The sequence below is a fragment of the Hyposmocoma kahamanoa genome, unplaced genomic scaffold (genome assembly GCF_003589595.1).
Source record: "Hyposmocoma kahamanoa isolate Upper Pololo Valley unplaced genomic scaffold, ASM358959v1 202, whole genome shotgun sequence".
In the NCBI taxonomy this organism is placed as follows: Eukaryota; Metazoa; Arthropoda; class Insecta; order Lepidoptera; family Cosmopterigidae; genus Hyposmocoma; species Hyposmocoma kahamanoa.
In genome coordinates this window covers 8853919-8869595 of record NW_020653726.1, presented here as the reverse complement: position 1 = coordinate 8869595, position 15677 = coordinate 8853919, and the positions used below count along the sequence as shown (strand labels likewise).

The 15677-nt window shown below is 34.8% G+C and overlaps 1 protein-coding gene across 1 annotated transcript in view; it reads left to right on the top strand.

Annotated features, from left to right (window-relative positions):
- Positions 1–15677, top strand: part of LOC113226928 — a 41755-nt gene that overhangs the window by 6666 nt on the left and 19412 nt on the right. Inside the window, exons 2-5 of the mRNA XM_026459736.1 lie at positions 282–388; positions 3927–4038; positions 10970–11097; positions 12652–12794. Of these exons, the coding sequence (XP_026315521.1) occupies positions 282–388; positions 3927–4038; positions 10970–11097; positions 12652–12794 (490 nt within the window). The remainder of the gene's footprint in view (positions 1–281; positions 389–3926; positions 4039–10969; positions 11098–12651; positions 12795–15677) is intronic.

The following is a 15677-nucleotide window of genomic DNA, read 5'->3' as shown; positions in this document are numbered from 1 at the left end:
AATTTATATTAAAGTTATTTAGTTACACTATTAATCAGTGTCGCACGAAGCAGCTTTCTCTTCTAGTTAAACAATCAGTTAATAGTTTGGCAAGAATGTAGTTAGTGGGTGCTAGCCACCTTTTAGGTTGCAATATTTTATGGATGCATTAGGTACTCCATAAAATATTACACCTGAACTAGCAACTTTATATATGTATTGATACAGTGATCTGTTACTCAAAGTAGTTTTATTTTTTTAAACCCTAGTTAAAACGATCTCCCTATTGGTAAATTTTTCAGCAAGCTGCCAAGAAAAAGCGAAAGAAGCCGAACAATTCGTATGTCCCGAAGGTACACAAGGTAACGGCAATTTTGCGGATCCCGCCACCTGCAGGCGATTCTACCAGGTAAGATTCTTCGATAACCCTAACAATGGACAACAACGACCTTTATTGTTATTATTCGAAGGTTGGTTTAATAACAGAATCACATGGGAAATCGCATCCGATTCAAAAACGAAAAAAGATTAAAAAAGTAATCTTTTGCTAATAAAAAAATAATGTTATGTTTAAACAAATTTGCTTGTTTATGTACAAATAATGTATTGATACATTAGCTTTATCAAAGTTCTTAGAAACATAAACAATGTAGATCTGAGTTCTAAGAAAATATTTCTGTTTGCACAATCCCCTTAAGCTAGAGTAAAATTTTGTCATTATTAAAACAGAAAAGTATAATAACATATTGATGAGATTATGAATTAAGTTTGTTACAAAACTGCATGATAATGAAGGTAAAATAAAGGATTAATGTTACGTAAGATGTGTGCGTTTTTAATTGTGTAAATATTTTTGGCACTAAATAGATCTTTTTTTGTAAGTAGATACTCGAAACGACCGGTTTCCAACTCACCTGAGAAACAGGATTTGGGTTGACAATATCCAAGAGTAAACATGTTCGTTGAAAATAAATTGGTCTTGGTTAGGTATCTGCTTTGTATGCCCGATAAATCTGTATGCGTTACAGCTTTTTTATTATTTACTCCAACGTGCTTACAATATAAAACTTGTATCAGAAATATGAAATCCCCAATAACTTTTGTACCACCGTCACAGCTATATGTATACAAATTGAACCTTAATTCGTTCGCATAAGATTTAGATTTGCAATTTCGAGTAGGGACGGTTTATTCACTTTAGTGTATGGTCGTGCGTACATTATCGTCATATATCTTCTCTGGGTTATACCGTTATTTCTCTAGTGCAAATGTAATGCACAGTAGGTATTTGAAGGTTTGAATTTATATTAGTGAAAAGGTGAATCGGTTCTTCCAATAAATTACTTTTCGTAAAGATTCTCAATAAAAATGTCATAGCTGTTTGTTTCTCAACATTCATCCATTACTTACCAGTCGCAGTTTCAAACAATCGTAAGTTTATACCTACCTATAGGTACTGACTACGCCATTTCGTCTACGTTCCTTCAGAACATATTAAAAAGTCATACCTTCTTCTGGAGACATAAGAGACTCTTCTGTAGTATTTCGTCGTTAGTTCAGCTTCTGGATAATTTGTGCGGGTTCAATGAAAACACCTGAAAATCTGCAAATATCCCTGACTTTTATGCATGGGTTTTAATAAAACTACTGCGAGTCGAAAAGTCACATTTTGATTTATGAACAATCCTTTTGAAGAATATTTAATAATTTACGATTCTTGTTTTTATTACCTAAGTTTATGATTTATTTTTGTATAAAATTAATCCATTATAAGTATTCTTCATTCTGATATGGCGGGTTCTTGGCTAATATGAACTTATGGTTAGAAAAAAATAATATTCATACAAAATAATCATGTTTGTTTAGTTTTGTAATCGACGACTTTTGACATATGGGTATATAGGCTTTTATTAAACATAGAGTTGTTAAAAGTCAAAATGTGAGATTTATATTTGTTATGGGAAAGACATTTACGGTTGCTTAATAAATCTTTTAGTTTGATAGAAAAACAAATTAATGAATGCTTTAAAGGTGTTGTTACACTTGGTTGTCGACTGATGATTCGGTTACAATCAATCGGTCACCGCATACATCCATGTGCTGTTGATAACGTAGACAAACAGTTATGCAATTGAATCGCGCACAACTAAAATGCCTCCAGAGATGGGCAGTCAGTGGGTTAAAACACGATCGACCCGTCTGGAGTTTAATCGGGTTTTTAAACCGGCGGGTTTTAGCCCTTTTTTGACCAAAATCGTGGACGGAAACATAATACGCGTAAAATAATAGGAAATTTGGTTTAATTTCATACTTATTAGAAATTTTGTTATATAAAATATTTCTTAGGTGAAAAAGAGGCAACTCAACATAGTACCCACCTTGCAATCCTGTGGACTTGCACTTACTATTATAGGCAAGCACATTATGATTCGACTTTTATAAAAATCAATTCGGTGTATACAATAACGAGTTTCTGTATCGATTGATTTAAAGGTAAAATACGTAAGCAAACAATAAACATTTTGTAATTTTTTTTTGACCTGCCTCCGTGGCCAAACGTTTACCATGCCGGATTGCCACGCAGATGTCCCAGGTTCGATTCCCGGGTCGGGAGAAATATTTGTATGGCCTACATTTATTTCTCTCGTGAGTTTGGGTGTAATTTGTGGTTGTCTATGTGTGTGTCCATGGCACCCGCGACACAGGGTTACCCTAGTGCGGTGCTATGTTGAGTGTGCGTTAAAATAAAAATTACATTTGGTCAAACCTCGATTTACAAATATTTTTCTACTTGTAAATAATTTTGCCGTCAATTTCTGATGTTAATGGGTTTTAATGGGCGTTAACAGAGCGCCGGGTTAAAATCCGGGCGTTTGCCCATCGCTGAATGCCTCCATGAAACATAAGATTGTTCATTATAATTAACTGGCATGAAATTGACAGAGAGCCATGGAATTGGTTAATGACTGTCGTCAACCGTTTTGGTGAACGACCGTCAAATGACGTTAAACGAATTCGGTCAACAACCAAGTGTACATAAAGGCGGTCAGTGACCGTAGGCCGTCCACCACAAGTCGGTAGCCGAATCGGCTAAAGCAGTGGGAGTTTACAGTGAAATACCTAAACTGGGGATCTCCCTACTAATGTTCTGCCATCGGAAGAAAGAAAAGCACAAGCAGCAAATAGAAAATTCGGAGATAAATGAGCTTAAAAACTATTTGGTTTTTGTGGTAAAAATAATTAGTTAACTAATATTTTTGATTATACTTGATTTACATTTAATTAACATTTTCCCAGAAGGACTTACATGGATCAGATCAGTGATATCCTCAAAAAGGCTAGGATCCGAAGTGACAAGAATAAAAGAAGTTGTATGAAAATGGTCGTTGATGCATGTGAGGCTCGAGAGTTGTGACAGTATAGAGTAAAGTGGCTTTCCATGAACTCTGCCTATGCCCCCTGTGGGACTAGGGCGTGAGCTTATATATGAATTTTTTGAAACCTTAATGAAGTAGATTTTTTTAATATAATTTATTACTGCGTATAAAGGTATGTTAACTAGGTAACTTAAATGTAACTTTTAATATTTGACTTAAAAATACAACTAAAAGGCACAATTTTTGGGTTATTTATGACGTGATTATTGTAATTGAACTACATAAGGAAATAGTTCCGTAAATTACTAAGTAAAACCCTTTGATATAAGTTTTCTACCAATGTCAGTTGTATCTTTTGGGCTTACTGTGTATCCAACAATTATACATATTTAGATTTCTAGAAAAAATTAGATAGACATATACCTAGTTTTGTCCTGATCCCGAGTACGTAGGTATACAACTCAATTTTTATAATGATTTATAATTTGTATTAAGGTCATGTATATCTTTATAAACTTTGGAAAACATCAAAAGCAAATAAAGTTAATAAAGTTGATTTGCCAATTTCAGTGCGTTGATGGATACCCGTATTTGAATCGATGCCCCTCTGGACTCTACTTTGATGACATTAGCAAGTTTTGTACCTTCAAAGCGGAGGCGAGATGCGGCCCAATCGCCACGAGTAAGTTGTTATTCAGTTATTAAACATTTCTAATTGGATCGCCCTTTGAGAATATTTCGCCGAACAACTTATTATATCTCGTCGAAATTTATTAAGTAAAATCTTCACTCGTGTGCTTACAGAGCAACGAATACATTCCATGATATATATATACACGTAGCGCATTAACATTCTATAACGTACACACTCATAGCCCCGCACTATTTCCGTAGTGACCTGTATCGCGGGTGCCATGGACACACACATAGGTAGACCACAAATTACACTCAAACTCGCGAGAGAAATAAATGTAGGCCATACAAATATCTCCCGGCCAGCGAGTCGAACCCGGGAACACTGCGTGGTAGTCCAGCATGGTTACCGTTCGGCCCCGGAGGCAGGTTATGTGTCCTATATTCAAAGGTTTTTAATTGTTTTTAATTTAACACATTAATTGATTGATAATTGCAAAGATTTTGCACAAATTATCCAAATAATCAAGTCTTTGTTGCTAAATGTTTAATGAGCAAACTATTATAGAAATGATTTGATCGTAATCTCGCAACTTGTATACGTATAATATGGTATTAATGAAGGTAATGAATGGTACCTTTGTGCTTAATGAATAGTATTTTAATGCTTATCTTAGTTAACTGAGATGTTGATTGCAATTTGCGTTGAAGCTATCCATCCTCACTCAAGGTAAATTGTAAATTAACTTACAAAGTGTCTTAATTGCACTGTACTATCATTTTTGCTTATTAATTTTGTATTAAATTAAAAAATAATAACAATTTTGAATGCAAAATAATTCGAATAGGAACTTTTATATCCCGTTTAACATGAATACACTATGAAAGTTTTTTACTCCAAGCCGTAGTTAGCCGTTAAAATAAAAAACAAAGATCCGCAGCAAGCGTAGAGAAATCGGTAAGGTCTGTTGACTCGTTTCGTAGCTCCGTAGGCGAAAATCTCGCCGGTTCGATTCCAGCCAGATCTAAAGAATTTTTCTTTAAGTCTGTTCGTTCTTTGTTCTTTCCCTTTATTTCATTGTAATAATTTGTAATTCCCTTTATTTCATTGTAATTTCTGGATATTTCATCTCAAATCGTACTGTGATGTTCTTTAAGAGTAGAGTCATTTAATTAAGTTTAAGAGGATTCTGAAGCTCCAGTGCCAGATCGCAATATGATTTTTAAAATATATTTGCTATCTCGGCAATGCTTTTCCACTAGTTACACGTTTTAATAGCAGTAGAGCTCTCTCTTTCCGGGGAAGTACTGCCTATAACCTTACCTATTTCTGCCGCCAAGCAATAAAGTCAGCATTACTGTGTCCGGTTTTGAAGGGTAAGGGTACTGGTGAAATTACAAGCTTTTAGGAGTTGTCAACTCATGTCTCAGGTTGACGGGCGCAGTAGCAGTGCTCGTCAGGTCTTTGCGATTTAAAGCTCTGAGCGGCACTGCAACTGTTATGGACAGGCGTGTAGCTTACCATCAGGCGCGAATAGTTCGTCCCGCCACTTGTTATTAAAAAAAAGATAAGAAATACGTTATGCGCTGATTCGAATTTTATTAACAAGTGACATGTCAAATCAAATAATTAGTTAATAAAACTTAAATTGAAATTTAAAAAATCGCGGTACAAAACAGGGTACTCCAAAAACTTAATGAAGTCACCGCTTGTAAGTCAAATACTTATCAAGACCAATTCTTTCAGATCAGATCAACTTTAGCACAATTTTATTGGTTTTCCATAGTATATCAAATTTGAAGTCCATCGGTCGTCTAGAAGTAAAGCATATATAAATTTTATGACTGAGATTCCTCCACTAACTGGGAAAAGAACCTTTAAACAATTGTGCAGATGTACATCAAACATAGCTCGGAACCATTCCGATAAACAAAAAATAGCTTTGAGATCAGTCGATCTGTTTGAGAACTACGATTCCACAGCCAGATACACAGACAACGGCTTCAAATTTATAACTCTCCTCTTTTGAGTTGGGGGTAAAAAATAAGGAGATGAGTGTTTATTTATCGTTAGTTTTATTTTATCCTTTTCGACTACAAAATTACTAACCGCTTAAAATTTTTCGATACTTTAACAAGTCAGGTTCCTGATCAACAGCTGGCTTTGTCAAGAAGACGAGGGAAATATGTAGCCCCAAACATAAAATTTACAGCACCTAAAACTCTAACTACAAATAAATAAATAAAATACCACAAAATTACCAAAAAATAAAGTTGGCATAGTGTTCATTGAAGGTATCCTTTTGATCATATAAGGGAGTTACCACACTTATTAACGCGGAATGATGTAGTGACTCCCTAATGTAGCCCTATTCTTATTATAATACTAGGATTACGAAAGTGAACGGACGAAATTGGATCCTCGCGACGGGGTACCCAAAACGTTGATGAGCAAGATAAGTTATTTTTAAAATATTATTTTATTTGACATTGGGACCCTACTGATACGCAAACGCGGTCCGTTTGCGTGCGACTTGTGACTGACGGTCAACTGACAGGAAAGAAAGGACCACGTAATGGCCTAATGCTCTTATATCTCTACCGCAGGGACACCGATGTGGAGAGCAAATGAAAAAAAAATAGAGAATTATTTCCGTACAAAAAAAAATAATTGAAAGCACGTATTTTTTATAATAATTAATACAAAGATTCCGGATTCCGGATCTAAAGAATTTTTTCTGAGTGTTCGATCTTTGTAATAATAATTATAACAAACTAGTGGAGTAATTTCACATAAAATAATTGATTATCAATTCAATAAAAATTTAAAATACAGCGAATAGCGACATCTCTCGCCAGGATTGTAAGCTGTAAAGGTACTGCCTGGGTGATAAATCTTTCATAGATTTCTCATAGATGGCGCTACGACTAAAAAGTCGTTGAAAAACCAAATACAAAGACACGATGCAAGCACTTTGAAAAATTCGTGAGGTCCGCTGCTTCGTTCCGTGGCTTAGTTGGTATAGCTTCTGGCACGGTAAGCTAGAAAACGTCGGTTCCAACCGGCCGGATCGAAGGAATTTTTTCTGAGTGTTCGATCTTTGTATTAATAATTATAACAAACTAGTGGAGTAATTTCACAAAAAATAATTGAATATCAATTCAATAAAAATTTAAAACAATTATTTTTTTCATCAACTTAACACAAACTATCAGAAGAAAAAAAAAACTTATATGTAAAGTAGTTTATTAGAGAATTCAGGTTTTATTTTCAAATGTGGTAGCATCTCTATACCCTGTTTATACAAACCAATCATTAATATAGAAAAAATAAAAACTTAAACGTAGTAACTAATTAATTGTATTAATAAACGCCTAAAACCACGTCAGTATTATTTTTGTGATTTAGCATTCAAATTTAGCGCTACATAAAATATTTTATATACCTTAGGGTATCTAGATAAAAACGTTTTTCATATGAAACTGAGGGCATACTTGTTTGAGCCTGAAACATATTTATTTAGTACATTTGAAAGTATGTTTGGGCGTTTGTGCTTTTCATATTGTGCCTCTAATTTGGTGGGTCTTCGAAAGATAATTTAAATAAAAAATCATCGAAATACGTTACGGTTAAGTGGAATAAATACGTTTTCGCCTTTTATTTGGAGAAGGTGTAATGTGTTATTTTATATGTGAAATATCCTAAATAAATAAATAAACGTATTTGTATTGACTTACTCTAGGTACTTGTTTACACGTTATGTGTAAAGGTTCTTTAGTAAATTATATAGGGTGGCCGCAGTGGACACAAAGGTATTTCTTAAAGATAAACTAAATAATTTTAAGAACGTCCGAAGTTAGGTACGTTAAGTCTAAAAGTACAGAAACAAAAAAGATCTTAAAAAGGATTTTTTTTGTCTACGTCTGATGTTACGAACGTTGGGCCGAAAAGTGAGTTTATAATTAACACGTAAAATAATAATTTTGGCAGCGGTCACGTTGTAATGCAAGTGCGTTGACCTGATGTTACAGTAATTCGCATATCTGGATACATGACAAGTACGAAAATAAATGTTCTGTAATATTTTGTTTATAACCGACGTAAAAAAAAGAGGAGGAGGTTCTTAATTACACCTCTAGGGGTGGCAAATTAGGGGATGAATCCAGTTTTTCGGTTTCATCCCTTTCCATTAGCCGATTTCCATAAAATTTGTCAAATAGATAATAATTGTAACGCACATAGTCATAGCCCAGCACTTGGGAAGCCCTGTGTCGCAGGTGCCATGGACACACACATAGACAACTACAAATTCCACTCAGTCACGAGAGGAATAAATGTAACCGTTTGACGGAAGCGGTTATGTAATTCTGCAAACTTTTGTGGCCTTTTTTCTTTTGTTTCTTTTATAAAAATAGTTTTAACTATACATATTATACTCCTTTTCATCACACTTGCAGATAAATAGTATAATTGCATGCAGAGTAACTTGACTATAATGCCCCAAATACGACCGTCGGGCTCTTTTTCTTCTCACTTCAGTCATGTTAGTAAACGTGTGATGAAAAATATATACTGCACATAGCACAGTTAACTTGTAGCCCAGCGGTTAGCCCTGTAGGGCGCTTGATGATTTCGGAAAGTGTCAATTTAGGAAACGAATTTTTCTAAAGGTGTTCTAGGTAGTGCCCCTGAGGTAATCGCGTTGCCCTGGTACTCATAGAATCCTCTTGCTTGAAACCAATGTAATTGGTGTGGTTGTCTGCTAAAAAAAAAAACAGGTAGTGACTATCCAAATAATAAATTTCAAGGGGTTCACCCTAATGCTATTTTCAAGCTGTACTTTATAACGAAATGAACATTTATTTTTCGCAACCCAATGTTTTCTATCGTGATATTGTTTGACCTTTTGTCTTAATTTAGTGTAACGAGAAATGTATTCTCAAAGGCCCACAGGTTATTATATCCCGAAAATAATTTACGCGGTTGACAAGCCTATCTAATACCCCGTAGATTTCGATCCGGATTCATAAGTTGAGGACTCAGGAATTGATAATTAGAAATTATTATTACATAACAATAATGAAAATTTGAATTTCAAATTGGGAGGGTAATGTTAATGTAGACTTCAGTTTATTTAACAGTCAAATTTGAGGAACTTCTATACGTGGAACTCGTGGAAGCTAGAGAGATGTACCTACTACGAATTTGCTGTAGACTATTGGATTCGGAAGGCCCATAACCATATTTTGTGGCAGTCTATTAAAAAGCCAGTTACAAGTCTGGCAAAGATGATGCTTTTGGTATCTCTGTGGTTATACAAGATTATTTGTAAAATACGAACAACCTCACAGGATTGCATTACTACTTGATTACTATAGTATGAGACAAGTATGGCAACTCCATAACAACGTAGCTGCGCGGTTTGTATGTTAGTTGTATGTATGTTTGTTGCATGTCCGCTGCGTGCTGCGGATGGACCCACGTGCTTGCATAATTTCGTCATGCACTCGCGCTGATCATCCCACGCGCCTTTCATTATTATGCTAATGTGCGCGTCCGTAAATGAGGCGCGGCGCGCGCGCACACATACAAACCGCACTGCTACGTTTGTATGGAACACATATGGAGTTACCATACTTGTCTTGTTATACTGTGATATTACAACATTATAAACAACTTTTGTTCCATGACTTATAATAATTCATCAGATTTTATTTTCGTATAAAAATATAAATATTTACAATTATCGCTCTAAAAGGTAGGATAATTCTATGCGATAATAAAAGAAGTGTAAGAGGGTGAAGAAGCATAAATACAGTTCGATGTAAAACGCAGGTACGGGAGAGAGGGTCGTCGGAGAGGACGGTTGCACGTTTGAACTTACAATGTTACTACCAAATACAGATTTACAAAGTGTCAGATAATACCTACAACAAAAACTTAAAAGTTTAGTTTTTGTAAATTTACTAATTATGTTTGGAAAAGCCATGGAACAAAAGTTGTTATTTATGACGTTAATAATATCATAGTATATATATATATATATTATACTCGTGCGAGGTTGGTACTATTTAACATAAATAACCGTGTATAGAATAATACCCTTATTATGAATTCATGTTTCATAAACATATATATATATATATATATATATATATATATATATATATATATATAATATATATATATTATATTATATATGTGTATATATATATGTATATATTATTATATGTTTATGAAACATGAATTCATAATAAGGGTATTATCATATAGTCGTTCGAACTTTGTTATTCGGTGGATATATATTTATAATCGACTTCAAAAAACAAGGAGGAGGTTTTCAATTCGACTGTTTTTTGTATATGTACGCAATGACTCCGATATTTGGGAACCACTTTCGATGATACTTTTTTGTTTGAAATGGGGTACCTCAATAGTGGTCCTATTCAAATTTGAAGAAAATTTTCCACCTATAACACTGCCTTTCCACCAGAGATGTGCGACATAGCGAGGCGGTGTGCGAGGAAAAAATCCACCAATAGGATTACATCATTTTCCTAGCCTCGCTTAGCGCAGCTTCGGTGGAAAAGGGTTAGCGGAGTTAAGTATTTGTACATACAAAAAGGCGAGAGTTGTGTGTGAGAGATGTGTGCGAGGGATACGGGTGAGGAATGTGTGCAAAACGGTGTAGGAAAGTAGAGCTACTGAAAGTATGACACTAATTGACACTGACACATCACCATCATCATCATCATCGCAGCATCATCGCACCGCGCCGCTGCACATCCTCTCACCGCCTAGCTACCCCTCACATTTCTGGTGGAAAGGCAGCTTGAAGATGGCAATTTGAGGAATGATTCCTGTTTATTGGATTTCACCCATTTTCAGTCAAGCGATTTCAATAAAACTTAAACACGCAAACTTTCTAGTCGATTTTTTTGTAAAAAAGTTATAATTACTGTGACTTGAATCATTGCAGCGCCTGCGCCCGTGACTGAGGCTCCACTTGATCTGGCGACCAAGTGCGAGCCGTCAGAGTGTATTCTGCCTTACTGCTTCTGTTCTAAGGATGGTACACTCATCCCTGGTGGACTAGACCCTGAAGATGCAAGTTTTTTTGTATATATTTTTTAAGTATACGCTGAAAATGTTACAAGAATTTATATATGATTGTAGATATGCACGGACCTGTTTCGGGTTTTGTATTAGCGCTTGATGGAGGTCTAGGGTTTGAATCATCGTAGGATCAATTGAAGTAAAAAATTTTTAAAGATTTTTTGGGCCATAACTACCACACAAACGGTAATTACGTTTTAAACGGAAATGCGAAATTGTTACAATAACAACTAATTCTTTGTTATATTCACAGCTGCAAGTACTTAGCATTTTAAAATATTTTTGGATCATAAAGTTGATGTTACGAAAAACAAAATTAATAATAATAATAATGTGCCAGCAACCACACCAATTGCCTGGTTTCAAACTAAGGAATTCCCTGTACTATGAGCACAAAAGCAACGGAATTCATTCTGGGGCACTTCCCAGTACACTCAGACCAGAGGCAAATTAGAAAAGTTCATTTCTCATATTACCGAGAATCAAACCCGGGACCTCTGCATCCAGCGCCCACAAAGTAAATCGTTAGGCCACCGAGGTCGTCGTCAAGATCGTTATTTTAAGTTATTCTGGTTTGGGTATTCAGTGTTGTGCCACCTGATTCGTATAGTACATACAATTCCCTGGCTGGAGATCTGCTAATTGTGGGGCGTCTATACGGTAAATTATTACTATTATAATTACCCGATTAATTAAATTATGTGCGCCAGATTGGTATACAGTGCTTCTATTTTTTCAATGTCCCTCGGTATACTTCGTGTTTCGGCTGTCGGGTTTTATTCAATTGCCCTTTGCCTTTGGTACAGACCGGACGGTTTCAGCCGACTTGGAAGTATATAGAGTTGCTATTACATTTTTTATTTATTACTATTATTATGTTCATTATCATTATCATTTTTGTTATTTGCAATTTTATAATAAATACCTGTGCGAGTGGCGCGGTTAGTGATTATACCAACGGTGGGAATGTCCTAATATAGCTATGTCAGATGAAGAAATGCGTTCAGATACCGATTGAATTGAAATGATTAATAACCGAAAAAATATTCATTTTTGGTTATATAAAAGAATTACCTACGCATTATTGACGTTATATTTTTGTTAACTTGCTTATTGACATGTTACTAAAAGTAAGTAGTACATGTTATTAAAAATAGGGAAATAGTTTTACAGCTCTATATAGTTCACACGGAAATCAAAACAAAACCACAATAAAGAACGTTGTTTATAATTGAAATTATTATAGATTATAATGATAATTAATGGACATGGAAATTAAAATTCGTGTGCATTTGGAAATTCGATGACTGCCGAGAGACGTTGAGAAAATACAATCCTAAATCCAAATCACGTTGTCGAATGCTAATGCTAAATGTCTAATGTTATTAATGTTAATGTCTAATGCTAAACGCATAGGTGTTTCTTTAAAGGCTTCAGAAAAAACGTCCTCGACTTTAGTAACAGATACATTTTACTACATAAACTGACCTCCGAAACTTTACCAATCGCAACAAAATAGAGCTAATTGCCCTATTTGCTCGGCAGACTCCGCAAATGATCATACTAACTTTCGACGGCGCCGTCAACCTGAACAACTTCGACTTGTATAAGAAAGTTTTCAACGGCAAGATAAAGAACCCGAACGGGTGCCCCATACGAGGCACTTTCTTCCTATCTCACGAATACAGGTAAACAAAAATATACACAACATTTATCTTATACCGATTTTGTACATATTATGGTATGTCTTTTTTGAAGACGGAGTAAAATGACATTTACAGGTTTGCCAGTTTTCATAAAATTTTAAATAGTCATCAAATTGTTGCCGACAGTTTTATCGACAGATTGTGAAAGAAGATAAAATTTTGCTAAAAGTGACTGTATTGTGAATGTTACGACGTTCTAATAGCTACTAATTGCGTTATTGTCTTCTTTGTTCTTATTTTGACAGATGGTCTACTAGTATCGAAATCAATTTTTATTCATATACATTTTAACAAGAATAGGCGGATTTGATTATCTAAACTGAATTAAAATGAAAATATTGAAAATATACTTCCTGTTTGTATTTTTCATGGACATAGTTCTAAATACAGTGTATGTATGTGTGACTTTGACTTGGCTTACAAAAAATTACTATTCAAATGAACTTGTGCTCAGTAATTGGACGATTAACGGGCCGAGGATGATTCAAATGAATCAAGCTCGGCTATTTATTCCATGCGCGTGACCAACTTTCAGTCGATAGTCGATAGAATATTTATCAACTGCAATCACTAGCGCTTGCAAGCAGGCAACGCTCACTTGCGCAATGAACTGTCATTTTACTCCGGCTTCAAAAAAGACAGGCTATAATATATTATGTATACAGGGTTATTTGTAAAATACTAACAACCTCACAGGACTATATTACTAACATCATAAACAACAACTTTTGTGTCATGACATCAAATTTTACTTTCTTACAAAAATAAAAATATTGAAATAGATTGCTATAAATACCTTTTTTGCGACGAATATAGTTCACTTGTAGTTCTTATACGTATATACAAGATGAAACCTGAATACCAGCAAATTGCTGAGGCTGTTACCTTTTCTTCAAAACAGCCATTTATTTTAAGATACTATTTGAAGTTTTTTTATGTGTCGTTGTAGTGTTGAAAAATAAAGTCTTTTTATTTTATTTTTATTTATTTTGAATAGTGATAACTCTGTGCAAAACACATTAGCGAGAGTGGGGGTCGTCGGGGAGGACGCTTGTACGATTGAGCTTATTACGTTACTATCAGGTACAGTGCCTCGACCATGAGATTACAGTGATAGTTCTCGCTAGCGACCGCGTAAAATATTTGTATACAAAATGTTGTTTCTTCTTGTGATCGCTAGGGGCGCTGTATAATTTGCCATACAAAATTGTGAAGTAATTTACGCGGTCGCTAGCGACAAATTGTCACAGTAAACTCGTAGTAGAGACACAGATCTAAAAAGTGTCAGATAGTACAACCAAAACTTAAATAGTATTTTATGCAATCGTTGCATAATGAGGGTTCTTAAAGTCGAATACCGTGTTTAGGCCTTGAGGCTTTGTCGAGTACTAGATTTTAGACCTAGTTAAGTAATGACTGTATACAATACTTTTTCTACGAGTTAATAAAATTATGAAACAGAAAACCAATATTTAATATATTATATTCTATTAACAATCCATGACAATAAACGCAATTTTTTAAAGTAAATTTTAACACATTTATTAGGGTAGGCAATAGTTCCACCATACAGCCATTTCATATATTTAGACGTAAACGAAACAAACGCTACAAAACAAAAAACCAAAGAGATAGAATAGAACTGGCCAAGTACCGCTTAGATTTTAACCATATATTTTTTTTATAAACATTTATGGCCCGGTTGCAAGACTTTTAGGCCGATTTAACAAATCAGGAGGCGGTATAGCGTTTGAGTAGCGTCATAATTGATATTTTAATTAGCGCAAAAATACGACTTTTTTTGAAACTCATTGAAGTTCTGTGTATAGTACTTTAATATTCAAGACGATTATCAGTACGAAATAATATAGCCATGTCTAAAGCGTAATTAAACGTAGTGCAGAGGTTTCGAGTAATACTAAGTAATAGGAGATATTATTTAATATGTGTGTTTCTAAGTATGCGTATTAATATGTTAAAACGGTTTATGAGTTTTTAACCGACTTCAAAAAAGGAAGGGGTTCTCAATTCGTCTGCATGTTTTTTTGTATGTAAGTTACGCGATAACTCCGCCATTTGTGAACCGATTTTGATGATTCTTTTTTTGTTGGAAAGAGTACCCTCAGAAGTGGTCCCATTTAAATTTGAAGGAAATATTCCACCTCTCAGGGTGGTATACTAGGGGATGAATGACTTTTGATGTCGGTTTTTTTAAATGGAGGTTAGGTTATTTAGTATTAGCCTTAGGCGCAAAAACCGAAAACGCTCACTGAACGAAAAAACCTCCACAATGAGTTGTGATCTCTTTTTAATCGACTTTAAAAAAAGGAGCAGGTTTTTGTGTCGACTCATCCGTAGAATAAAGATCTATGTGCAAGACTATTTGTTCTATATAGTATATATTTCGTTCGTTTTTCTTCGCTGTGGATGTCAGATCGATCGTTGTTCGATTTTATATCCCCGAAACGGAATAAGATATCTTTACACATACCTTACTTTGAATAACGAAACTATTCTCATAACGTGCTTATTCCCTTTCCGCTATATAATCACACGGAATCTGTTCTTCGGATGAGTCGGTATGTATGTTACGCGATAACTCCGGCCGCAGTATTGGTCAGAATTTGAAGAAAATATTGCACCTCTAAGAGTGGCAAACTAGGGGATGAACCCGGTTTTGCGCACTTTCCGGTAACCAATTTCAATAAGACTTGGCATATTGATGTAATTCCATTGTCTTTTGAAGTCGGTTTTTTAGTAGATTATTAATATTCACTTCACGTTATTCGTGTTATGGCACTTATAAAAGTAGCCAGAACGCGTTGTGTTGTGCCTAACTCTAAACGGTCACAATACGTACTTGGC